This window comes from Heterodontus francisci, chromosome 19, assembly GCF_036365525.1.
Source record: "Heterodontus francisci isolate sHetFra1 chromosome 19, sHetFra1.hap1, whole genome shotgun sequence".
NCBI lineage: Eukaryota > Metazoa > Chordata > Chondrichthyes > Heterodontiformes > Heterodontidae > Heterodontus > Heterodontus francisci.
Window position 1 is genome coordinate 73,573,945 of NC_090389.1, and position 27,959 is coordinate 73,601,903.

General features: G+C 42.8%; 1 protein-coding gene across 4 annotated transcripts in view; it reads right to left on the bottom strand.

Annotated features, from left to right (window-relative positions):
- LOC137380193 (uncharacterized) overlaps positions 1-27,959 on the bottom strand; it is a 96,388-nt gene that overhangs the window by 32,282 nt on the left and 36,147 nt on the right. For 3 of the 4 annotated variants that reach the window (XM_068051968.1, XM_068051969.1, XM_068051971.1), the window contains exons 2-3: positions 11,305-13,260; positions 9,501-9,590 (exon numbers count right to left, since the gene is read on the bottom strand). In XM_068051968.1, the coding sequence (XP_067908069.1) occupies positions 9,501-9,590; positions 11,305-13,189 (1,975 nt within the window). In that variant the 5' untranslated portion in view covers positions 13,190-13,260. Of the gene's footprint in view, positions 1-9,500; positions 9,591-11,304; positions 13,261-19,235; positions 19,253-27,959 lie in introns of those variants that run through there. The other variant, XM_068051970.1, reaches the window with a different exon arrangement.

Below are 27,959 nucleotides of genomic sequence, written 5' to 3' on the forward strand. Positions count from 1 at the left end.
ATTTCCTGGCAACAGAAGAACTGCTATGTCTGTCTGAAAGAAGTGAAATTAAATCCTCGCCTGAAACACTTCCCATGTGGTGAAGAGAATCAAAAAACAATGCCAAGACCAACTCTCACATCTAGCTTTCCACCATTTCCTTTATAAACGAACAAGATTATAATTAAGACAGTTTTGTGAAATGAAAATGTCTGGAAAATGTCTGAGATCCTTGATGCTTTCAAGCTTGGGCTATCAGTGTCAGGTAATGCAGCCTTAGCTGTGATTCAGGAAATTAACTCCCTGCACCTCTTTGAAACCTATACAGTGGGGCTAGTCTAGCATGACCACTGATGGGCATCTTGGGGTCTCTGACCAGCAGTCATGTTGCTTAGGGAAGGTTTAAGTCTGACTCACATCAATTGAAGGCCCCTTGTAATGGGTGGTCTGTAAGACATGATTAACCATTATATTTCATTACAAAATTTCAGAGCATTCGAAACCAGCATCAACAAAGACAGGCGAGGTTCCACCTGACTCAACAACAACAACTTATATTTATATAGCACCTTCAACACAATAAAACGTCCCAAGGTGCTTCACAGGAGCATTGTAAAACAAAAGATGACACTGAGCCAGATATGGAGATATTAGATGACCAAAAGCTTGGGGAAGAGAGGTAGGTTTTAAGGAGCGTTTTAAAGGAGGAAAGCAAGTGGGAGAGGCGGGGAGGCGTAAGGAGGGAATTCCAGAGCTAAGGGCCTAGGTAACTGAATGCACAGCCACCAATGCTAGAGCAATTAAAATCGGAGATGTTCAAGAGGCCACACAATATGTGTAGAGGAAGTAGAAAGGAAAGAAAGAAAAATGTGTATTTCTGTAGTGACTTTCACAATCTCAGGACATCACAAAACACTTTACAGCCAATTAAGTACTTTTGAAATATAGCCACTGTTGTAATGTAGAAAGTGGGGCAGCCAATTTATGCACAGCAAGGCCCCACAAACAGCAATGAGTTAAATGACTCAATAATCTGTTTTTTCAGTGATGTTAGTCGAGTGATAAATATGGGCCAGAACATTGGAGAACAGGAACTGTCCTACTGACACGTATATAGGGATTTTGCATATACCAGAACTTGGAGTGATTCTACATCGTATGGATTCTTGTTTTAGACTCTACATCAGTGAACAACTACAAAAAGGCACAAACTATTGCACTTCTAAACAATGCTTCCTTATGTCTAGTATAATTCTCCTGTTTCTAGTAATTTCCCCCATACTTCAAGTTTTCCCTCTCTGTATTCCACACTATTCTATGGCTGAGACATTCCAAGGCTGGTTACCCACCTGCACTCAGGCTCCTGCTGTTTTAGAGCTTTAATGCAATGAAATGCATGAGAGCAGCAGACGTTGGCTACTTTTTATCACACCACTATTCCCAGCCAGGATGGAGATGATTGGGTAAGTCTCCCGTCAATCTCACCACATCGGAACCAACAACATAGGTAGAAAGAGGGATGTGGTCCTGCAGTCAGAATTTAGGGAGCTAGGGAAGAAATTAGCAAGCAAGACCTCAAAAGTAGTCTCCAGATTACTCTCAGTGCCACACGTAAGTGAGTATAGAAATAGAAGGATAAGACAGATGACTGCGTGGCTGGAAAGATGGTGCAGGAGGGAGGGCTTTAGATTCCTGGTACATTGGGACCGGGTCTGGGGGAGGTGGGACCTGTACAGGCCGGATGGGTTGCATCTGAACAGAGCGGGACTGAGTTCCTTGTGGGACATTTTGCTAGTGCTGTTGGGGAGGGTTTAAACTAGTTTGGCAGGGGCATGGAGACCTGAGGGTAGACTCAGTTGGGGCAAAATCAGAAGTGAAAATGGAAGGCAGAAAATTAATGGATGAGTCTGGAAGACAGAGGAAACGAGGGTTAGAAAATAAAAAAAACAGTTGGCAGTACTCAAGGGTATTTATTTCAAATCAAGGAGTATAGCAAATAAAGCAGATGAGCTGAGGGCACAGATAGACACGTGGCAGTATGATATCATAGCAATTACAGAAACATAGTTTAAAGAGGGACAGGAATGGCAGCTCAACATTCCTGGTTCCAGGGCTTTCAGATGCGATAGGGAGGGGGATAAGAAAGGAGGGCGATTGGCAACTTTGGTCAAGGAAACTATTACAGCTGTGAGGAGGGATGATATGTTGGACGATTCATCAAATGAGGCCATAAGGATTGAGCTAAGGAACAAAAAAGGGGAAATCACACTGCTGGGAGTTTACTGTAGACAGCCAAATAGTCAGAGGGAGATAGAAGAGCAGATATGTAGGTAAATCTCTGAGAAGTGCAAGAACAGTAGAGCAGTAATTGTAAGGGATTTTAATACCCCAATATTAACAGGGATAGTTTTAGTGTGAAAGGAATTGAGGGAGCAGAATTCTTGAGGTGCAGTCAGGAGAACATTTTTGCCCATTGTGTAGCAAGTCCAACAAGAGAGGGCACAATTTTAGACTTAGTTTTAGGAAATTAAGAAGGGCAGGTGGAAGGAGTGGCAGTGGAAGAACATTTTGGTGGTAGTGATCATAATTCAGTCAGTTTTAACATAATTATGGAAAAGGACAGAGATAGAACAGGAGTTAGAGTTCTCAATTTGGGCAAGGCCAATTTTACTCAACTGAGGAGTGATTTAGCGAAAGTGCACTGGAAACAGCTACTTGAAGGTAAATCAGTGTCAGAGCAGTGGGAGGCATTCAAAGGGGAGATTCAAGGGGTTCAAAGTAAACATGTTCCCACAAAGAAAAAGGGTGAGATGGCCATATCTAGAGCCTCATGGATGTCAAGGAGCCTACAGGGTAAGATAAGGCAGAAAAGGAAAGCTTATGTTCGACACCGGGAACTCAATACTACAGAAAGCCGAGAGGAATATAGAAAGTGGAGGGGTGAAATCAAAAAGGAAATTAGGAAAGCAAAGCAAGGGCATGAAAGAATATTGGCAAGCAAAATCCAGGTGAACCCAAAGATGTTTTATCAATACTTTAAGAGTAAGAGGATAAGGAGATAATAGGGCCCATAAAAGACCAAAAAGGTAACCTATGCATACGGGCGGAAGATATTAGTATGGTTCTTAATGAATATTTTGCATCTGTATTCACAAAAGAGGGGGATGATGCAGATATTGTAGTTAAGGAGGAAGAGTGTGAAGTACAGGATGTGATAAACCTAGGAAGAAAGGAAGTATTAATGGGATTAGCATCCTTGAAAGTTGATAAATCACCAGGGCCAGATGAAATGTATCCTAGGCTGTTAAAAGAAGCAAGAGAGGAAATAGCAGAGAGTCTGATTATCATTTTCCAGTCCTCACTGGATACAGGTGTGGAGCTGGAGAATTGGAGAACTGCTAACGTTGTACCTCTGTGTAAAAAGGGAGCAAAAGATAGACCGAATAATTACAGGTCAGTCAGTCTCATTTCAGTAGTGGACAAATTATTGGAATCTATTCTGAGAGACAGGATAAACTCTCACTTAGAAAGGCACAGGTTAATCAAGGATAGTCAGCATGGATTTGTTAAGGGAAGATCTTGTTTGACTAACTTGATCAAATTTTTTGAAGAAGTAACAAGGAAGATAGATGAGGGTCGTGCAGTTGATGTGGTCTACGTGGATTTTAGCAAGGCTTTTGACAAGGTCCTACATGGCAGACTGGTTAATAAAATAAAATCCCATAGGAAATGCAGCAAGGCGGATACAAAATTGGCTCAGTGGCAGGAAACAGAGTAATTGTTGACGGCTGTTTTAGCGACTGGAGGGCTGTTTCCAGTGGCGTTCCACAGGGCTCAGTATTGGGTCCCCTGCTTTTTGTGGTATATATTAATGATTTGGACATAAATGTAGGGGGCATGATCAAGAAGTTTGCAGCTAACACAAAGATTGGCCGTGTGGTAGTGTGATGGAATATAGGTATAATAGGCTTAATTAGGTAGAATTTAGGTATAGTTAATATATTATACCTTTTGGAATTAAAGATTGAGCAAATGGTCAGTTTTCAAGACTCACTGACATTCCCCTTTAAGAAGGTAGAGTTAAAATACTTCAAGGTCTTTCAAGGTCCCTGTTACAATAGAATATGAACCAGAAACAAGTTGTAAAATCCATTTCAGCGTCTGTGTTGCTAGGCACTTGGAGGATAAACACACATTGAAATATCCTGTGTGCCATCAGTAAAAGGTAGCCATAAATTTAATTATTGTTGGTGTATATTGGTACATTTAGGCAGATTGACCCACAAAGAGGGTTCAACCTACCATAAAACACAATTATAGATAATAAAACAATAAAATGGAATAGTACTTACATGAACAAGAGCTCAAGTAAACACAATTATAAATATTTTGACCAGATAAATGCTCACAACTTCGAGAGCATGGGGTTTCCAGTAAAACATTAAGTGGAGATGTTAGTTAATGATACTACCAAATACCAATCTTGAAAGAAAGAAAAATACACACAGAAAGGTAACACCTATAAGCTAAAAGGTCATATGGCATTTTAGAAACAGTATAAACATGAGGGTATCTGAAGAAAAATTAGAAGTGTTGAATTCCTCAAACAATACGTCTCACCCCATGACTTATTCAGGAAATTTAAGGTAAAAGTTTATTTAAAATTTTGATGGATATTCTAAGATATTTTGCTGTAAAATTAGCACGGTTAAACTTTTAGATTCTATGTTAGAAATAAGATTATGTGCTACATCTCTTAGTAATAGTTGATATCGTGATATACTTATCCACTTAAAAGTGTATTGCATGTTAAATTCTTTAATAAATATATAAAAGTTAATAAATCGTCTCATTTAGCATTCTGTCCACAACTACAAGAACACCCTCTCTGTGTCTCATTAGGTGGAGAGATATGTATTGAAGAGAGTTTCCCAGACCCTTATAATATCTGGGATATTTATGACTTAGCCATAATTATTACAAATAGGCTATCCGAAAGATGGTAATATTCTCTGTTAGTTTTCTTTCTTTGAGGGAAAGCTAGTTCAATTCTTCGGACCCAAATAAATGTCTATAAGAATTTGTCTGGTTTGAAAACTAAAGGAGATTCATAGGGATGTATTCCTGATTTGGTTTAGTCCCTATAAGGGGTTAATGTCATAAATCACTTCAGTAGATCGTGAAGAGGATAGCTGTAGGCTGCAGGAAGTTATTGGTGGTCTGTTCAGATGGGCAGAAAAGTGGCAAATGGAATTCAACTTGGAGAGGTGTGAGGTGATGCATTTAGGGAGGTCAAATAAGGCAAAGGAATACACAATTAATGGGAAAACACTGAGAAGTGTAGTAGAAGTGAGGAACTTTGGAGTGAATGTCCACAGATCCCTGAAGGTAGCAGGACAGGTCGATAAGGTGGTTAAGAAGGCATATGGAATCCTTTCCTTTATTAGCCGAGGTATAGAATATAAGAGCAGGGAGGTTATGCTGGAACGGTATAACTCATTGCCTAGGCCACAACTTGAGTACTGTGTGCAGTTCTGGTCACCTCATTACAGAAAGGATGTAATTGCACTAGAGAGTGTACAGAAGAGATTTACAAGGATGTTGCCAGGACTGGAAAAATGCAGCCATGAGGAAAGATTGGATAGGTTGGAGTTGTTCTCCTTGGAACAGAGAAGGCTGAGGGGAGATCTCCTTGAAATGTACAAAATTTTGAGGGGCCTGGATAGAGTGGAGGTGAAGGGTCTATTTACCTTAGCAGAGAGGTCAGTGACGAGGGAGCATAGATTTATAGGTAGAAAAATTAGAGGGGAGATGAGGAAAGTTTTTTCACCCAGAGGGTGGTGATGGTCTGGAACTCACTACCTGAAAGGATAGTTGAGGCAGAGACGCTCAACTCATTCAAAAGGAGTCTGGATGTGCACCTCGAGTGCTGTAATCTACAGGGCTACGGACCAAATGCTGTAAGGTGGGATTAGAATAGGTGGATCGTTTTTTGGCCGGCACAGACACGATGGGCCAAGTGGCCTCTTTCTGTACCTTAAACTTTCTATGATTCTATGAGACCAAATTGCTGTAATTGACTGGGATTGATGTTGCGCACAAAATTTGTATGGAACTATCCTTCACTCACTGCACTTTAGTGGCAAAAATCACCAGGCTTATAATGGAAGTTGTTGCTCCAGATTCTTTTCAAATGGGGTATGGGAGAATAGTGGTTATGTTACTGGACTAGTAATGCAGAGGTCTAGACTAATAATTCAGAGATGTGAGTTCAAATCCCACCATGGCAGGTGTGGAATTTAAATTCAGTTTTTTAAATAAATCTGGATTAAAAAAATAATGGTATCAGTAATGATGGCCATGAACCTACTGGATTGTCATAAAAACTGATCCGATTCTCTAATATAAAATAAAAACAAAAAGTCCTGGAAATACTCAGCAGGTCTGGCAGCATCTTTGGAGAGAGAAACAGAGTTAACATTTCAGGTCTGTGACCTTTCTTCAGAACTGATTCTCTAATGACCTTTAGGGAAGGAAATCTGCCATCATCACCTGGTCTGGCCTATATGTGACTCCCGATCACAATTATGTGGTTGACTCTTAACTGCCCTCTGAAATGGCATAGCAAACCATTCGGTTGTATAGGGATGGGCAGTAAATGCTGGCCTTTCCAGCGATGCCCACATCTCATGAATGAGTTAAAAAATTGTCTTTGTTTGCTGAAATAGCCTTTTTGCTGCAAGTCCTGCCATAAGTCCCACCCCCACCTCCAACGCATTGGCCAACACAGCAATGCCAATAGACTCCAAAAGAACTTAACAGACCTTCTGATTTCCCCTCGCTGTGGGAAAGTGAGATCAGGAACTAAGCTTGCATGGAATTACAAAACCGGACCATACATGGTGCGAGTTCACGGGTATATGTGCTTTAAATGACCTACAGAATACAGATATTCAGAAGCACACAACCCATAAGACTGGAATTCATGTCTTTGATGCAGTTCTACAGTAACAAGCTGAGGTACTTTCCTGCTTCTTTTCGTTTATGGCGCAAGTGTAGACAATGATAAAAGGAAGCAGATGTCCTCTCAGATACCCAGGCTTTAACCACACCCCGCTTCCCTTGTCCTCACTCCCCCAAACTTAAAATACAATCCCCCCTCCTAAAACTTAAGTGTCATTTCCAGACAACTCCAAGAGATTCAGCATCCAAGAATTAAAACCCTCCCCCAATCACATCTCTTTCAGGACGCCACTCTGAAGGAAACATGGCGAAAAGCCAGAGCACCTTTGATTTTCAATGTCAGCAGCACCAAATAACAAGGAAGAAGTTATCATTCTGATAGCTAATCTACCCAACAGAGATCAATCACAGAACTTTATTCTTCTCAATAAATGCAAACTTCATTCATGCATATAAGGAAAACAAGCTGGTCACACGGTGACCTCATTAGTCTTATCACATTACATCAAGCCTTTCTCCCTCTCTCGATAATAACTCAATCAAATGACTTACAATTTAATTACAGTAAAAGAGACCCAAATGGCTTGAATCCCAGAACATTTATGGCTTTCAGTGAACAACAACAATAACTTTTATTTATATAGCATCTTTAACATAGTAAAATATTCCAAGGCTTCATGGGAGCATTATAAGATAAAATTTGACACGAAGCCACATAAGGAGATATTAGGGCAGGTGACCGAAAACTTGGTTTTAAGGATTTCTTAAAGGAGAAGAGAAAGGTAGGAATATGGAGAGGTTTAGGGAAGGAATTCCAGAGCTTAGGGCCTTGGCTGCCGAAAGCACGGCTGCCAGCGGTGGAACAACTAAAATCAAGAATGCTCACGAGGCCAGAATTGGACATGCGCAGTTATCTCGGAGGGGTGTAGGGCTAGAGTAGATTACAGAGATAGGGAGGGGTGAGGCCATCAAGGGATCTGAAGACAAGGATGAGAATTTTAAAATTGAGATATTATTTAAGGAGCCAATGTAGGTCAGCAAGGACAAGGGTAATGGGTGAATGGGATTTGGTGTGAGTTTTGGAAGTCCTTAAGTTTTCGGAGTGTAGAACGTGGGAGGCCATTCAGGAGTGCATTGGAATAGTCAGGTCTAGAGGAGACAAAGGCATGGGTGAGGTGCTAAGAAAAAGGATTGCAAAGGAGAAAAGACCCTGAGGCATCACTTAGGCAACCAGATTTACTGCCTTTGCTTGCTGTGCCAACAGAGCTTATTGCAGCTTTAAAGGCTGCAACAACAGAAGGAATGAGTCAGTCAAAACTGCTGAAACAGACATTGGGCTGAATTTTAAGAGCCCGCCGCCAATCTCAGCTATGAGCTCAAAAAATGGCGGCCCACCTGTGCGGGCCACTCACCAGGTGGCTCATTTAAATAGCCGGGGCGGCCCACCTCCCCCTGCAATCTCGTGGAGGGGGCGAGCTGACCGTCCCCAGCAATGGTGCCAGCTGTCTGTGCGCAGGTACTGGCGCTCTTTTCAAAGGGCAGCCAGCTCTGCCGCCTAATTTAAATTTTTGAAGACAGACCTCCCAAAATTAAATAAATAAATTTCTAACGGCCCCTTTCCTCAATAACAATTACATTAACTATTTGTCCTTCACCTCCCCCCCCCGACCCCCAAAAAAACACACCTTTAACAACTGACCTTTACCTCCCCAAACTGCACAAAGTTTACAGTTCAACCCTTCCCACCATCCCCTACACCTATTACGTTCATTTGACCCCGTCCTCCACCCACTGAAAATCTTACCTCCTCCCCCTCCCCACTAATGTGCTGCCACTTTTCCCTGGACGGGGATTCGAAGGTGCAGGAGTGTGCCGGCCATCGCGCCGAAGGTCACAATGGGTCCTTAAGATCGCAGGCCTATGTTAATTCATTCATTTTATTGATCTGAATATTTTAATGGTGGTTCAGTCGCCAGCGACAGGGAGGCTGCCATGGAGCTTTGTTGCTGCCGGGAGGATCAGGCCGGGCCCTCCCGGGCATCAAGGTTCGTGGCAGGCCTCATCCGGAGCCATCTTCAGGCCCCCACCCCGCCATGGAGTCCGACACCTGGGGGAGAACAAGATCCATCCCATTGTGTCAGGATACACTTCCAAATACAGATCTTCAACTTGAGCAAAGTGTTATGAAGATGATAGCTAAAGAGTTGAACGTGTGAGGTGCAGTCCAAATGGCTAGGGATCCAGGACTGCTACAGTTACTGCCCCCACAATAAACCTTGAGCTATCACAAACCCTTCAATCTGAAACAAAATATATTAGTGAAGTAGGTAATAAGATAATTGTATGTATATGTATTTTTTTCATGCAGGTAGTTATTCAAAAATGAGAGTGCCATTCTTGATAGAAAGGTGTGTTAGAAGGTCTGTGAGTATAACTTCTCAAAGACAAGAAAATCCTTCATCCTATTCCAAATATTGCAAGCAGCCTTGCCAGCGAAACATATTGTGAAGTTTTGTTTCTATAGTTACTGCTGCACCAATTAAGAAGCAACCTCTCACCTGATTGGCTGTCCATCATTGTTGTCATGACATTGTGATGGATTCCAGGTGTCCCAGTGATTCGTGGAGCTGTCCTCACAGTCACAGTACCTTTCAAGAGATGTATAACACCTGGTTTAACAAAGCTTGAACAACACATCCAAATTACAGTTGAGACTAAATAAAACTAACCAGAACTGGAAGAGCAGTGCACTTGGTTCATCTGGTTTTTATTAAATGTGTGGCCTCATACATCATTTTATAATGTAATTTCTAAACCAATCTGCTCACCGAGCTCAACAATGTAACAATATAGAATATACTCTGAAACATGAAGATCAGACCCCTACTAAACAAAGGAGGTTTAGTGAGTGAGGGTAGATTCTCCCTCTCCCAACCTAAGAGACTGGATTTATGAGCGTGTTTAGATCCGCCCACCTGAGGGGCCAGATTTGGTGAAAACATGCTTTCCCCTCTAACTGAGGAGACACAATTGGTGAGTGCGCGTAGACACTTCTCAATAAGGGAACTCGATTACTGAGTGTGTGCAGATGCCTCTAACTGAGAAGACACAATGGGCTGGATTTTATGCTCTACCCTGTCATGAGCTTGGAGGAGGGGAAGGCATTTAATTGGGCGGGACGGTCGTGGATGGGGACCCCGCCACCTTCCCACCTCTACCCCTAATAAGTATGTGGTGGGAACGCCCATGGACGGCCTTCCCGCCACGCTGCCACTTGAGGCCCTAAAGGGGCTGTTAATGCCCAATTAAGGGCCTCTTCCCACTACCGCTGTTGTTAACCCAGAGGCGGGCGGGCCTGTCCCACACGGGGAGCACAACATGCAAATGTGGGCAGGTTGCTTGCCAGTTCCCGGGCTGTCCCTCATTGAAAGGCACTCAGTGTCTGATCGAGGGACCAAGAATCGGGATTGGGGTCCTGCTAAGAGCCAACCTCTGCCCTTGCTGCTGACCCCCACCCTCCCCACACCCCTGTTTCCCACGGCCCCCACTCTATGAAACCCCTCCTGCCATCACTCACATCTGGCCTGGGTCACTCCGCAATCTGGGCCTCCCCGGTGGCCCTGCTGAGTAAAAGAGCTGCCAGCCTCTGATTGGCCGGCAGCTCTCGGCAGGAGGGACTTCCGCCCCCAGGGTTCTATCCCATAAAAGGCCTGTCGGTGATCTCTCGACTGCCTGATTGGCATGTAATTCCAGTGGGCCTTCCCAAAGGAGGCAATGCAGGTCTGTCACCAGCTGTCTAGCTGCTGGCTGGGAACCCCATCACCTTCATAAAATTCCCCCCAATTAGTTTGTACATAAGTTTCGTCTACAAAGGAAACAGGATTAACAAGAAATGAAATTAATGAGTGTATTTATATATGTCTCCTTCCATCCCAGACTAAGAAAAACAGGTTTAGCGAGTGTTTGTGATCACCTTGCCTCAAACCACAGTTTGTCACTGTGTATGAAATCTCTTCCTAACAACAGCAACAGGATTAGTTAGTGAAGGTAGCCCCATCTCACTCTTGTCCTCTTCCCCTACTATGGAGTTAGGGCCAGTGAGTTCGTGAAGGCTGCAATACTCCCAGTTAACATCTACATATCCTCCATTCCCCAAAGGCAAACACAGACCGAATCAGTGTAGACCACCTACAATGAGGACTTTCCATGTGAACAGATCTCACCCCCATAGCCAACTGGAGATGGCATAACTGAACGTATACAGTGTCTACAAACACAAGCCCACTCAGACAAAACCAATTAAGTTACTTCAGGTGGCTTCCTAATCAGATGGTTAAAAGCTGAATCAGGAAAACACCTCACCTCTCTCCATTGATGTCTCTGTTTGAAACATTTTTGTGGGACGAGAAGTGGGAGAAGGGGCTTTCGAAGTTGCCCGAGGCAGACTCAGATTGGTAGTTGTCCATTTGTTCCCTATTCCTTCCTGAGTTAAAGGTAGCTGGGTCATAGTAATGTTGGTTTTATTTGAAACTTTTGCTGTCAGCCGTTGAGCTAGTACAGTTGGTTTTGTTTGCAGCATTTCCATGTAACTGCCACTAGGTGTGTGCTCTGCTCTCATAGTTCCTGTCGATGTAAGAATAGAGTTGACTTCTATTGATGGCACGCGTCTCCGTGCAGTTAATGCCAAGAAATAAGTCGAAGTGTCTGGTTTTGTTGACTCGGTTGATGTCACTCCCCTTCTACCACCTTTCATGGTTAGGTGCTGGAGTCTTGGTGGTGAAGTGATGGTAACCATTTCTGTGGGAAACACATCCCTCGCAGTAGAACCCCCATCAAGTTCCGTTATTTGAACACCGAGGAATCGTGCATCTTGCAACACTTCAATAACTGTTGTCATATTATCTGCTGGATTGGTGTAGATGTCATATCCGTGTTCTGAGGTGGAGTATGAGTGCATAGTTTGATGGGCGGGTAAGGATTTTCTGGCATCGTACTCCGGTGTTTTATGCCATTGTGTCGTAGCTGCATCATCAACATCACCTCGGGTCTTCACACTTGGATTAGCTTGATCAATCATTTGCCACTTCGCCCCAGGCTCGAGCTGCTCAGTAGCAGAAGAAGTTGGCAAATTCTGGACATGTTCTGTAATATTAGCAGTATTTTGGTAATTGTATTGACTACTGGTTTCTGTAGAGTCAGTCACATTAAATGCATCGATCTGATCACCTAGTCCAGGAACACCAACACTGGGCTGGCCAACTATTCGTGAGCTTTCTCTAGTCATTGGAGAATAATCAGATTTTGTGACCAATGGAGAAGCAGATTGCATTGGCGCGGGAGTCAAGTGATTCTGACCTGGCTCCTTTTTAATCAAGGTTTGTTCCCTTTTTGCGAGAGAAGAGCCAGTAACTGATGGAGATGATACTTGATCAGTTTTCCCTTCAAATTGCACAATGGCCCCCTCCTTTCCCAGTGTTGCATAGGAATTAGTGACTAAATGTTGTTCTTCAGTAACTGAATGATTTGAAATTGATGTTGGAGCTATATTTTCAAGGCCGACAATAGCTCCAGCTGTTGCCTGCACAGTCTCAGTGCGTGCAAGTATTGTGTGGTGAGTGGTGACCTCAAAAGCTGGAGGATCATTTGGAGATGTTGCGATAGGCCTTTGGAGAAAAGAGTTGGCATCCACAATTTTGCCACCTTGTGAATTTATGGAACTTTGATGCGTCTGGGTTGTCTGATAATCTGGATTACTTTCAAGTGGCCTCAACAAAGAATAATCGGTGCTGGCATTCATCTCAGCAGGTATGACCAATGGAAGAGATACGTTTCCTAAAATAAACTGTTCAGATTCAAAGATGTCCTTTTCAGTTTTATCAAAATCGAGATCATCCTCACTATCTACATCCTCATCATCTCCACTAAAGTCAAAGGCATTTTCTCTTGGTGACATGCTCAGGTACCAAGGGGACATGCCTGTGTTGGTGGGCGAGACTTGTTTGGCATGAACTGAGTTCTTGACGGATATCTCAGGCAAAGGCTGAGGAGGGAGGCTGGTAGAGCTACTCAAAGGGGCCAAGTTCATGTTATGGTCAACCTTAGCAGAATAAATATTGGTTAAATCCTTTTCGAATAGCGAACTGCCATCGGTTGATTCTTTGGTAGGAGGAGATGAAGCCATAACTTGAACGATATTGGAATAGATGAGAATGAGCATCCAGGCCCACAGCACACCTCGGTGCTCCATCACCTCCTGGATCTTGCAACTCACGTTGAAGTTTTAAACGTTCATTTCTTTGTCGTGAAATTCTCTAATCCCTGAAATAAAAAGATCTCAATTAAGATTTTGGATTATTTAACCTTGTAAGTTTAATCAATGACTAACATACTAATTGTACTTCAGGCCAAAAGTTCATATATGCTGAAAGGAGTTTCAAAGGTCACTCATTTTTTGGAACAGTCCACTCCAAATAGTCCATAAAATGTCTCCATTTTCAGGAACATTCACATGGAAACAGGCATTGTGTCTACTGCACAATCTTTAACTGAGTTTCACTGTGTTTTTTCTACCTTCACTATTAGGCTCCCTGCATCATACACAACAAAAAAGGGTCACATTCCCTCTTCCCAAAAAAACGTAAATGTACAGGGGAAATGTTGTTGTTGATCAAATCATTTTAGCAACTGCTGTGTTTTAAAACAGTGCATTAGTGCCATGGTTATGGTCTTAGACCAATACTATCGATGTTATAAGTTCAAATCCCACCATGGTAAGTTGTGAAGTTGAATTCTGCTCATCTCTGGGCTAGCACCAGAAAAATAACCATGAAAGCTGCTGAACAAAAGTTAAAAATCCAACTGAATTGCTAATATCATTCAGGAAACATAGTAACCTTATCTAAAAAGAAAAGCTTGCATTTAGGTTGCACTTTTCACAATCTCAGGTTGTCCCAAAGTGCTTTACAGTCAATTAAAGCTTTTAAAGTGTAGTCCCTGTTGTAATGTAGGAAACACAGCAGCCAATTTGAGTACAGCAAGCTCCCACAAACAGCAATGTGATAATAGAATAGAACAGTACAGCACAGTACAGGCCCTTCGGCCCACGATGTTGTGCCGAACCTTTAACCTACTCGAAGATCAAACTAACTACCTACCCTTCATTCTACTATCATCCATGTACCAATCCAAGAGTCGCTTAAATGCCCGTAATGTATTTGCTTCGACTACCACCACTGGCAGCACATTCCACGCACCCACCACTCTCTGTGTAAAGAACCTACCTCTGACATCTCCCCGAAACCTTCCTCCAATCACAAAATTATGCCCCCTTTCCACCCTGGGAAAAAGTCTCTGACTATCCACTCTATCTATGCCTCTCATCATCTTGTACCCCTCTATCAAGTCACCTCTCATCCTTCTTCGCTCCAATGAGAAAAGCCCTAGCTCCCGCAATCTTTCTTCGTAGGACATGCCCTCCAATCCAGGCAGCATCCTGGTAAATCTCCTCTGCACCCTCTCTAAAGATTCCACATCCTTCCTATAATGAGGCGACCAGAACTGAACACAATATTCCAAGTGTGGTCGAACCAGGGCCTTATAGAGCTGCAGCATAACCTCGTGGCTCTTAAACTCAATCCCCCTGCTAATGAAAGCCAACACACCATAAGCCTTCTTAACAACCCCATCAACTTGGGTGGCAACTTTGAGCGATCTATGGACATGGACCCCAAGATCCCTCTGTTCCTCCACACTACCAAGAATCCTGTCTTTAAGCCTGTATTCTGCATTCAAATTCGACTTTCCAAAATGAATCACTTCACACTTTTCCAGGTTGAACTCCATCTGCCACTTCTCAGCCCAGCTCTGCATCCTGTCAATGTCCCGTTGCAACCGACAATAGCCTTCCACACTATCCACAACTCCAGCAACCTTCATGTCATCGGCAAACTTGCTAACCCAGCCTTCCACTTCCTCATCCAAGTCATTAATAAAAATCACAAAGAGCAGAGGTCCCAGAACAGATCCTTGTGGAACACCACTGGTCACCGAGCTCTATGCTGAATACGTTCCATCTACTACCACCCTCTGACTTCTATGGGCCAGCCAATTTTGTATCTAGACAGCCAACTTTCCCTGAATCCCATGCCTCCTTACTTTCTGAATGAGCCTACCATGGGGAACCTTATCAAATGCCTTGCTAAAATCCATATACACCACATCCACTGCTCTTCCTTCATCAATGTGTTTTGTCACATCTTCAAAGAATTCAATAAGGCTTGTGAGGCATGACCTGCCCCTCACAAAGCCATGCTGACTGTCTCGAATCAAACCACGCTTTTCCAAATAATCATAAATCCTGTCTCTCAGAATCCTCTCCAATAATTTGCCCACTACCGACGTAAGACTGACTGGTCTATAATTCCTAGGGTTATCCCTATTCCCTTTCTTGAACAAGGGAACAACATTTGCCACCCTCCAATCATCCGGTACTACTCCAGTGGACAGTGAAGACGCAAAGATAATGACCAGACGTTTTAGTGATTACAGAGTAAATATTGTCCGGGACACTGGGAATAATGCCCCTGCTCGTCTTCAAAATAGAGCCACAGGATATGAGAGAGCAGACAGGGCCTCAGTTTAACAACTCATCTGAAAGACGGCACCTCCAACAGTGCAGCAGTCCTGAAGTACGGCACTGAAGTATCAGTCTAGATTTTTGTGCTCAAGTACCTGGTATGGCCTACATGTAACTACAGCTCTACACTATATGGTTGACTCAGATGCAGGGCAATTGTGGATAAGCAATAAATGCTACCTTACTGTTGTTGCTCACATGCCAATACCAAGATGTGTAGATGGAGCAATATTTTTCATGTAAGCTTGTTTCTTCTGGGAAACTATCTGCACATTTAGCTCCGCAGAGTTCCTTTTACTTTACCTCAAACAGCAATCATTAACACAGCGGCCAGGATTTTAGTGTAAATAAAAAATTGTAGAAATGGAGAAAGATTTATGGATACATTATTCTGAATCAGTGATAGTGACATAAGTCTTGCTTTTGGGTGTGTTCTTCACAGAAATACAACGAAAGTGCAGAACCAATAGACACAGAATGAAACACACCCAAAGCTGATGAGGAAGAACTGACCTTTGAGTCTCCATTCAGACAGGATGAAAAATATTTGCAGTTAGGAAACAAATCTGTCCACCTCTTCCTTTTATTCATTGACTTCTAACACCTGTTGAGTATAGAACATTTCACACATGTTCCAGTCCCTGCCAAAAGTTCACATCCACTATCCTTTGACCCTGAAGGTGGCTTCCTCCAATGACCATGCTCCCTCCTCATTCATTGACTCAGAAAGCTGTTTCTGTTATATCTACATTATAGGTGCTCCCTTTCCTATCTCACCATCATAAATGTTAATCGGTTAAATTGTTCACCTAATCTGGCACCCATCCAGTGTAAATATCATACACTAAACTGTACTTGTAGTGTACTTGTAGCAGAGTGATACCATTGCATTTTCACAAATCAGTAGAATAGGGTTCTACTAGGCTATGGGTTCTCAACTGATGGATCTACAGTCCTGTAGGCGTCCATGAGAATGTTTCGAGGGGTCCAGCAATGTATAGGCAAAAGTAATACTTTTTTGCCCTAATGAAATACAGTGGCACCCATTCTCAAATCAACACAATCCCACAGTGTGCATGTGGTATAGTGTGGTCCCTAAAAAGTAGACAGTGATTGGAAGCTATCAGCAGCAGCACCATGTTTATAAAAAGTGAGTATTTATAAAAGAACATGCAGAGGTGAGCACGTGGAGACACACAGCGGCGTGCAGAGATAGTCCTAGCAACTCACGGGAAACCACTTCTAGGTAAGTCCCAGTTCTCCTACCTCCCACCCTGAAGGTTATATTGGTGTTAACCGGATGAGTTGCAGCCTGGCCGTCTCCCCACTCCACCCTCCACCTATCTACCCACCACAGAACTGGCCTCTGCCAGTGCCACAGGTTCTGTCTTCCCCTGTTCAGACTCCAGATGGGCTGGGGTCACTCTTCAGCCATTTACAGGTGCCCACTCCAATAACTCATCAGCCAGGAGGTCACACAGCACCTCCCTAGAACTCAGAACTAATGTGATGCAGATTTACAGTATGATTTATCAAAGCATCCCCTTTGGGGTTAAAAATCAAATTACTGCAAAAATACACATACAGGAAAACAGCGGGTCCATGAACACTTACAAGAAGAATGGCAACATTTATTTAGAAGGTTTTGAGTTATCTAATCCTTTGTTCACTATCTGATGTTTGCTCATCCACGTGGGGTATCTGATGATATGTTCACCCATTTGAGGTTGGGGTCTAGCACTCCACTCACCATTTGAGCAAGGACTGGGATATTTTTATTATATTTTATTTTATTATATTTTATTATATTTTTATTTTATTGATTCTTGGGATGTGGGCAAGGTAGGCATTTATGCCCATCCCGAGTTGATCCGTGGTTATGAGGGGCATAGATAGGGTAGATAGGAAGAAACCTTTTCCCTTGGCGGAGGTGTCAATAACCAGGGGGCATAGATTTAAGGTAAGGTACAGGCGATTTAGAGGAGATTTGAGGGAAAATTTTTGCACCCAGAAGGTATTTAGAACCTGGAACACACTACCTGAAGGGGTACCCTCACAACATTTAAGAAGTTTTTTGTGCAGCAGCTTTGACAGAAGCGGAGGTGCAGAGCGAACTTGCAGCTGGGAGGTCAGTTTCAGTGTAAGTTAAAGTTAATTCCCTTTTGTTTTTGGAGGACCAGGGGACTGCTGGGTAAGTAAAAACTATATATTTGGGCGGTTTAAAATTAATTTCTTTTGGTGCAGCAGCTTTGACAGAAGCGGAGCTGGGAGGTCAGTTTCAGTGTAAGTTAAAGTTAATTCCCTTTTGTTTTGAGCTGGGCTGAGAGATGGCAAATGGAGTTTAATGCGGAAAGGTGTGAGGTGATTCACTTTGGAAGGAGTAACAGGAATGCAGAGTACTGGGCTAATGGGAAGATTCTTGGTAGTGTAGATGAGCAGAGAGATCTTGGTGTCCAGGTACATAAATCCCTGAAAGTTGCTACCCAGGTTAATAGGGCTGTTAAGAAGGCATATGGTCTGTTAGCTTTTATTAGTAGGGGGATCGAGTTTCGGAGCCACGAGGTCATGCTGCAGCTGTACAAAACTCTGGTGAGGCCGCACCTGGAGTATTGCGTGCAGTTCTGGTCACCGCATTATGGGAAGGATGTGGAAGCTTTGGAAAGGGTGCAGAGGAGATTTACTAGGATGTTGCCTGGTATGGAGGGAAGGTCTTACGAGGAAAGGCTGAGGGACTTGAGGTTGTTTTCGTTGGAGAGAAGGAGGAGGAGAGGTGACTTAATAGAGACATATAAGATAATCAGAGGGTTAGATAGGGTGGATAGTGAGAGTCTTTTTCCTCGGATGGTGATGGCAAACACGAGGGGACATAGCTTTAAGTTGAGGGGTGATCGATATAGGACAGATGTTAGAGGTAGTTTCTTTACTCAGAGAGTAGTAGGGGCGTGGAACGCCCTGCCTGCAACAGTAGTGGACTCGCCAACTTTAAGGGCATTTAAGTGGTCATTGGATAGACATATGGATGAAAATGGAATAGTGTAGGTCAGATGGTTTCACAGGTCGGCGCAACATCGAGGGCCGAAGGGCCTGTACTGCGCTGTAATGTTCTAACGTTCTAATGTTCTAAAGTATTCTGATGAGTACTTGAAACACCATAGCATACAAGGCCATGGGCCAAGTGCTGGAAAATGGGATTAGAGTAGATAGGTGCTTGATGGCCAGCACGGACACGATGGACTGAAGGGCCTGTTTCTGTGCTGTATAACTCTTATGACTCTATGTCTCTATTACATGCTGAATGCACAGAAATTAACATGCTCTCAGGTTATATTAAATGTTCTCTCTTTACCTACGGTGTAATAGAGGTTTTTCAGCGGGAGCAAGATAAATTACAAAGAACAGAAAAAATAATTGTAAATGCGGACAATAAATGCCAGATAAGGATACATTTTAATGCGACCATCAGTTTCAAATCAACAGAACCCAAAGAGCAATAATATGGAACTTCCTTCATCAGGTTCAACCACAAGGACTGAAGAACACTGAGGAAGAGGAGGTGTGAGTAAAAAACATTAAGTTGCCATTAATCCTGCAAAACTAAGGAATTAAGAAGTCAGCTACTTGAGTTTGAGTTTTATTTGTACTGGGAGTGGAGATATACCTTAACCGCAGTGTGCCTTCTCTCCTGGCATTTCTTTGCTGATGAAGTTTTTGGGAAGGTTGTATTCATTGTTTACAGGCCCGCTGGTGGCTAGTCAGGCCTATCCGTGACTGGCAGATTCTCCCACAGCGGGTACAAGTGAAGATGTAGTCACTGCTGAGGGCAATTGGATCTATCCTTCTCCTTTTCTCTTTCATGCTGGTTCTTCACTCAGTCTCAAAGGTATCTGTAGCCCTCCTGATGTAGCATCTCCAGGCATCATGAGCTATGGCCTGCGCTTCCTACTGGCAATGGTCGATGTGGCACACAGAGAGGGACTTCTTCAGGGAGTCCTTGAAATGTTTGCATGGGGCCCCTCTGTTCCTTTTACCAGTGGTCAGCTCTCCATACAACAAGATCTTGGGCAGGTGACTGTCGTCCATCTGGGCAACGTGACCTGCCCAACGCAGTTGGCTTTGCAGGAGGATGGCCTCGATGCTGGTGATATTGGCTGTTTCCAGGACTTCAATGTTTGTGATGCGGTCCTGCCAGCGGATCTTGACGCTGCGGAGACAGCGCTGTTGGAACTGCTCTAGAAGGCGTACATGATGGCGGTATAGGACCCATGACTTGGCGCAATACAAAAGGGTGGTGAGAACTATGGCTTTGTACACTTTGAGCTTGGTCTGTCTCTGAGGCTGTGGTTGCTCCACTCGTTTGTAGAGTCTGCTGAATGTTCTGTTTGCTTTTGAAAGCCTATTGTCCTCTTCCTTGTCTATGGTGGCATCAAATGAGATGACGCTCCCCAAATAAGTAAATTGCTTGACAGCATTCAGCTCGGTTCCCTCGATGATGATGCTTGGTTGTCTATATTCTTCTTGGGGCACAAACTGATGCAGGACTTCAGTTTTCTTTAAACTGATTTTCAGTCCGAAGAGTTGTGCCGCCTTGGAAAAATGTGTTGTTTTACATTGCAGGTCTGACTGACTGTGGGCCAGGAGAGCATAGTCATTGGCGAAAAGAAGCTCATGGATGAGTTTTTCTTGTGTCTTTGTGTGAGCCTGAAGACGTCTGAGGTTGAAGAGGCCTCCCTCAGTCCGTAAGCGTACATAAACTCCCTCCTTTAGGTCTTCCATTGCCTACTGCAGCATCTTGCTGAAAAAGATGGTGAATAAGGTCATGGCCAGCACACATCCCTGCTTCATGCCACTGGAGGTTCGGAAGGGACTCGAGACGTTGCTGTTTTGCTTGATTTGTCCGTACTGATTTTTATGAAACTGCTTCGCCGTTGCCAGGAACCTGGGTGGACATCCAAGTTTTACAAGGCTTTTCCAAAGTCCATCTCTGCTCACAGTCTCGAATGCCTTGGTGAAGTCTACAAAAATGAAATACAGGCCTTTGTTTTGCTCACAACACTTTTCTTGTAATTGTCTGTGGTCCCTCTGTTTGCTTTGAAACCAGAGCAAAAAGAGGCACCACAGAACTAACATGTTTCAGAACCGCAGTGTGTAATTTGTGCACAAATACTGTTCAATGAATCTTTGAAACCCTCCAAATTACAGAGACATTAAATTGCCAAGCATGTAATATATAAGGACAAGCAATGTTCATTTTTGTAACTGTATAACTAATTTTAATATAGAAAAAATACTTATTTTGTCCTACAGAGGGTCTGTGGAATTTTTATAACACAGGAGGGGGAACCTCAGAAGGCAAAAGGTTGAGAACCTCTGTCTAGTCCATGCATTTTTATCTATCTTTATTAGGTGTGCACTTCAGTTCATTGCCGAGGTAGGCGTTTTGTCAGCCCTGACTCAGTGGTAGCATTGTCACCTCTGAGTCAGCGTGCTGTGGGTTCAAGTTCCACTCCAGAAATTTGAGCACAACATCGAAGCTGGTGCCCCAGTACGTTACTGAGCGAGTGCTGCTCTCTCAAATGTACTGTCTTTCAAATGAGATGTTAAACCAAGACCCTGTCTGCTCTCAGGTGGACATAAAAGATCTCATGACACTATTCAAGGAAGGGTGGGGGGAGTTATCACCAGTGTCCTGACCAATATTTATTCCTCAATTCATATCACTAAAAAAGAAACCCAATTATCTTTTCATTATAACACTGCTGTTTGTGGGAGCTTTCTGTGCGTAAATTGGCTGCCACATTTCCTACATTACAACAGTAACTACACTTTAAAGGACTTCATTGAGTGTAAAGCACTTTGGAATATCCCAAGGTCATGAAAGGCGCTAAATAAATGCAAGTCTTTTTCCCTTTCTGCCAAAATTAACTTATCTTCCATCATTGCTCACAAGTCAGGCTAGATTTTATCGAACCCCGATGTCAGGCTTCATGGCACGGGGAGGGCGGGGGGTCTGGAAAATGCCTCCAGAAGAGGGCTGCCACGCACCCCGACGCCGGGAGGGCCCGGCTGCTTGGCGACAGGACCGCAATTTAAATATTTAAATAAATTAATAGAAATGTATTAATTAATCTCACGTCACTGCCTGATGTTTTTCCGCAATCTACGGTCCGGTGGCTGGCACACCCGCGCCTTCGGATCCCCATCCAGGGAAACGAGGCGGAAAACCTGTGTGGAGGGGGCAGGAGGCAAGTTTATCAGTGCAGGGGAGGTGGGAAACATGGTGAAATTAATGTCATGGGTGTAGGGGATGGTGGGAAGGGTTGTAGTTGAAAGTTTGTGCAATTTTGGGGCGAGGGGGGAAGTCAGATGGTAAAGGTGTTTTGGGGGGGAAGGGCAAATAATTAATTTAATTGTTATGGGGGGGGTGAGAGAGGGGCAAAAGAGAAGTATTTATTTATTTAAATTCCATTCCCTTTAAATATTTAAATTTCCTGGAAAGGCTGACAGCCCTTTAAAAATGGCATCAGCGCCTGCGCACAGACAGCTAACGCCATTGCTGGGGACAGACAGCCCACCCCCTCCACATGATCGGTGGGTGGTCCACCCCAGCTATTTAAATGAGTCGCCGCATGGAAGATTGCGGCGGCTCCGCAACATGCAGCCCACACAGGCGGGCCGCCATTTTTGCACGCACCGCCAAAATTGGTGGCAGGCGCATCAAATTCAGGCCGTAGTCTGGGACACAGTTGTAATGTTCAGTTGCTAAGTGGCTGTCTCTTTAAGATCTTTACCAAGTGATACTAATGGGTGTGGTATAAATGAGCAGATCATTAAGTCAATTGCAGGCTAATTACTGTTACCATGAGCAATTCCTTTGGATTGGCCTTAATGAATGGAAAAGAGCACCCTAGAAATTGCATGATTATCAGCATCCATATATAAAAGTCAACTAAAATGATTGCAAAATACTGCGGATGCTGATAATCTGAAATGTACTATAAAAAGTCCACTGTCTGGCACATTCATTGCCTTTCTGATGTCACACTGCTCAGCTGTTTCTCTCGGTTAGAGCCCAAGTTACCTTAATAGAAAAACTAGCAAGAAATGTTTTGACAAAAGGTCATTGACCTGAAACATTATCGCAGTTTCTCTCTCCACAGATGCAGCCTGACCTGCTGAGTGTTTCCAGCACTTTTGGTTTTTATTTCTGATTTCCAGCATCCTACAGCATTTTTGCTTTTTTTAGGTAAGAAATTTCTCTTTTTGTGTACTTTATTTTTTTAAAGATTGTTCAGTTGTGATTCTTTTTTTTTTATTCACTCACAGGATGTGAGCATCACTGGCTAGGCCAGCATTTATTGTCCATTCCTACTTGCCCTTGAGCAAGTGGTGGTGAGCTGCCTTCTTGAACCGCTGTGGTTCATGTGGTGTAGGTACAGCCACAGTGCTGTTAGGGAGGAAAATATCCCTTCAAGTTTCACTACTTTCCTTGTGACTGTGGGCAATGAACAAAATCAGTGCTCGGTAATCAATTTGTTTTTGGAAAGGGTTTAATGTGCTATTTATGTTTTACAGTTTTTAAATAAGATTTCATCTATAAATTGGAATTATCAGGTTGAACTCAAAATCTGAAAGCTTACGGATAAAATATTGTGATGAAGATCAGTGACACACCAAACAGGGGTGTACATAACACAAGAACACGAGTAGGAGCAGGAGTAGGCCATTCAGCCCCTCGAGCCTGCCCCGCCATTCAATAAGATCATGTCTGATCTGTCCCAGGCCTCAACTCCTCTTTCGGGCCTGCTCCGCATAACCCTCGACTCCCCGAGATTTCAAAAATCTATCCACCACCTCCTTAAATACATTTAGTGATCTAGCCTCCAGAGATTCACCACCCTCTGAGAGAAGAAATGCCTTCGCATCTAGTTTTAAATGTGTGTCCCCTTATTCTGTAACTATGTCCCCTAGTTTGAGATTCCTCCCACCAGTGGAAACATATTCTCAACATCTACCCTGTCAAGCCCCCTTAGAATCTTATATGTTTCAATAAGATCACCTCTCATTCTTCTAAACTCCAATGAATAAAGGCCTAACCTGTTTAGCCGTTCTTGATAAGACAACCCCTTCATCCCAGGAATCAGCCTGGTGAACCTTTTCTGAACTTCCTCCAATGCAAGTATATCCTTCCTTAAATACGGGGACCAAACTTGAATGCAGTACTCCAGGTGTGGCCTCACCAATACCCTGTACAGTTGTAATAAGACTTCCCTATTTTTAAACTCTAACCCCCCTAGCAATAAAGGCCAAAATTCCATTTGCCTTCCTAATTACCTGTTGCACCTGCATGCTGACTTTTTGTGTTTCCTATACAAGAACACCCGGATCCCTCTGTACTGCAGTATTTTGTAGTCTAAATAATAATCTGCCTTTTTATTCTTCCTACCAAAGTAGATTACCTCACACTTTCCCACATTGAACACGATCTGTCAAGATTTTGCCCACTCACTTAACCTATCTATATCCATTTGCAGATTCTTTGTGTCCTCATCACAACATGCCTTCCCACCTACTTTTGTATTGTCAGCAAATTTGGATACTCTACACTCTGTCCCTTCCTCCAAGTCGTTAATGTAGATAGTAAATAGTTGAGGCCCTAGGACCGATCCTTGTGGCACCCCATCAGTTATGGCTTCCAACCTGAAAAAGACCCATTGATCCCAACTGTCTGCCTTCTGTGTGTTAGCCAATCCTCAATCCATGCCAACACATTACCCCAATACCCTGAGCTCCTACTTTGTGTAATAATCTTTTATGTGGCACCTTATCGAATGCCTTCTGAAAATCCAAATACACTACATCTACCAGTTCCCCTTTATCCACTCTGTTATATCCTCAAAGAACTCTAACAAATTTGTCAAACATGATTTCTCTTTCATAAAACCATGTTGGCTCTGTTTGATTGCATTATGTTTTTCTAAATGTCTTGCTATTTCCCTTAATAATGGACTCTAGCATTTTCCCAATGACAGATGTTAAGTTAACTCGTCCATAGTTTCCTGCTTTCTGTCTCCCTCCTTTCTTGAATAGGGGCGTCACATTAGCGGTTTTCCAATCCGCTGGTACCCTACCGGAATCCAGTGAGTTTTGGTATATTGTAACCAATGCCTCTACTATCTCTGCAGCCACTTCTTTTAAACCCCTTGGATGCAGGCCATCCGGTCCTGGTGACTTGTCTGTCTTTAGTCCCATCAGTTTGTCCAGCACCATTTCCCTCATGATAGAGATTGTTAAAAGTTCCCCCCTCCCATTTACACCTTGCTCATCTATTATTGTTGGGATGTTTATAGTGTCCTCCACCGTGAAGACTGATGCAAAATATTGGTTTAAATTATCGGCCATTTCCCTGTTCCCTGTTATTAATTCCCCAGTATAATCCTCTAAGGGTTCCACACTTACTTTAGCTACTCTCTTCCTTTTTTTTAATACCTGTATAAACTCTTACTGTTTGTTTTTATATTTCTTGCCAATTTACTCTCAATCAATTTTCTCTCTCTTCATTAGTTTTTTAGCCATCCGCTGCTGGTTTCTAAAAAATTCCCAATCCTCTGGCCTACCACTAGCTTTCACCACTTTATACGCCTTTGTTTTTGATTTGATACTCTCCTTAACTTCCTTTGTTATCCATGGGTGGTTCATCATTTTCTTCGAGTCCTTCCTTCTGACCAGAATAAATGTTTTAAATGTTTGCTGAGTGTTATGAAATATATGCTTAAAAGTCTGCCACTGCTCATCTACTGACTTCCCCTGTAGTCTATTTTCCCAGCCCGCTTTTGACAACTCTTTCTTCATACCTCTGTAATTGCCCTTAAGTTGAAGACACTGGTTTGAGACCCGAGTTGCACACCTTCAAACTGAATTTGAAATTCTACCATGTTATGATCGCTTCTCCCTTAGGATCCTTAACTACAAGATCTCTTATTAACCCTACCTCATTACACAATACCAAATCTAAAATAGCCTGTTCCCGGGTAGGTTCTTCAACGTATTGTTCTAAGAAACAATCCCTGATGCACTCTACAAATTCATCTTCCATGCTACCCTTGCCAATTTGATTTGTCCAGTCTATATGCAGATTAAAATCACCCATGATAATTGCAGTGCCCTTCTTACATGCCTCTATTATTCCCTGATTAATATTTTGTCCTACAGAGAGGCAACTCCTCGGGGGGCCTATAGACCAACCCCACCGTGATTTCTTCCCCTTGCTATTCCTTATTTCCACCCAAACTGATTCTACATCATGACCTTTTACACCTATATCATTACTCACAACTGCACTGATCCCTTCCTTTTAATAACAAAGCTACCCCACCTCCTTTTCCTTTCTGCCTATTCTTCCGGAACACTGAATATCCTTGAACACTGAGATGCCAGTCCTGGTCACCCTGCAACCATGTCTCTGTGATAGCTATCAAATCATATTCATTTATTTCTATCTGTGCCGTCAGCTCATCTATCTTGTTACAAATGCTACGTGCATTCAGATAAAGAGCCTTGAGCTTTGACTTATTACCATTTTTACCTATGCTCGTATTCTCTGTCCCTGTCTGTCACACTCTGATTAATGTATGCCCCTTCACTATCCTGCACCTCAGCTCTCTCGGTACTTTTCAAATTTTTTAACTTCCCTTCAATTGAACCCTACCCCCCCCCACACTATTTAGTTTAAAGCTTTATCTACAACCCAACATATATATTTTGGGCCAGATTTAGCTGTCAAAATAATGATGAGATTAATGGCGCTCACCATTATTTATGCATTATTATGCATATTTAAAAAAAAAAAATTGGTATAGCAACTTCAAGCAAGAAGCAGACGCGTGGTTAAATGCAAATTCCCAAAAGCTGCTGTCTGGATTGCATCACTTGTTATGACCGAGGCGGAAGGAGTGCATTGTTTTTCTACTTCCACTTCTCCACAGGTCAAAACATATCTTTAAATTTTTTCCCTGGTTACCGATATGGTCAATCATATTCTATTTTTATCCCAGAATAAAATACACCAACTGGTTTTCTTTAATACACCACAAAATTATCAATTTATTATAAAACAAATCTTAACCAGTAATGAAGCAAAGCAGTAACATACAGATTGAAATATAAAAGTTACCTTTTTACCTTAGCCCCTTACGCACACACACGCATACACCAGTTAACCGAAAAAATGAAGAAATTTACTCTTTAGAGCTTTATTACAAAAAAAACAGACAAAAAGAATACTTTGGCCAAATGCTTGCTAATTCTTGAAGAAAAAAGAGAAGATATGAAAAGATGTCCATCGTTTTGGTTTGGCATCCCAAATACAGATAGACAGCTGTCACTGGGATCTTACTAGAACAGTTCTTGTCAGGTGACGTTGAAGATCAGTTTGGGCAGGCTTGCCAGGAAAAATGCAGCAATAGGGGTCAGGCAGTTGCATACATTTGCTTCTCAGCATTTCTTAGGGATGGAAAAGTTGGCAGGTTTTTTTTTAAAGAGGTGGACCAAGTTGAGTTGGGGTTTTCTCCCTTGGCAAGTCTTCAACTGTCTTTTTTTTTTTTAACACTGTCCATAATGCCCAACTCACTGTCCAAAGTGAAACCAAAAACAATGTCACAAGAGTCAAGCCTCCTGACCTCTATAAATCTTGACCTGTCACTTCTTTGTAAACATCTTTCCCCAAGTCAAACCCACCCGCCGGGTAATTATCTGAAAACAGATGCCTTCCAGTAACTGTTGTTTACAAGCTCAGTCCAAAGTAGCTTCTGATGACCTCTTTTTAAAAAATCCAAAGTTCTAGCTTCTATGGAATCTTTTTTCAGTTTTAAAACACAAATCCTCATAATTTAACAACAAAAAATGGAAGCACTCGTAACACACTTCACCACTAGCTTTGGGAAAATGGTATCTTGCTGTCTGCCCCATCATTGAAATACATTGACCGGTGTGAAGTTGCTGTATTTGTGTGGTAGATACAAATTAAACTTGCCAATGAAAGTTAAGTCATAGAGTCATTATGTCAGAGAAGGAGGCCATTTGGCCCATCGAATCCATGTCAGCTCTGTACAGAATTGCAATCAGTCCTGTTCCCCACCGCTCTACCCCCATAGCCCTGAAGGTTTATTTCCCTCAAGTGCCCATCCAATTTCCTTTTGAAATCTTTCATCGTCTCCACTTCCACCACTCTCATAGGCAGTGAGTTCCAGGTCATTACCACTCGCTGTGTAAAAAAGTTCTTCCTCACATTCCCCCTGCATCTCTTGCCCAAAACCTTAAATCTGTGTCCCCTAGTATTTGTACCGTCAGCTATTGGGAACAGCTCTTCTTTGTCTACCTTGGCTAA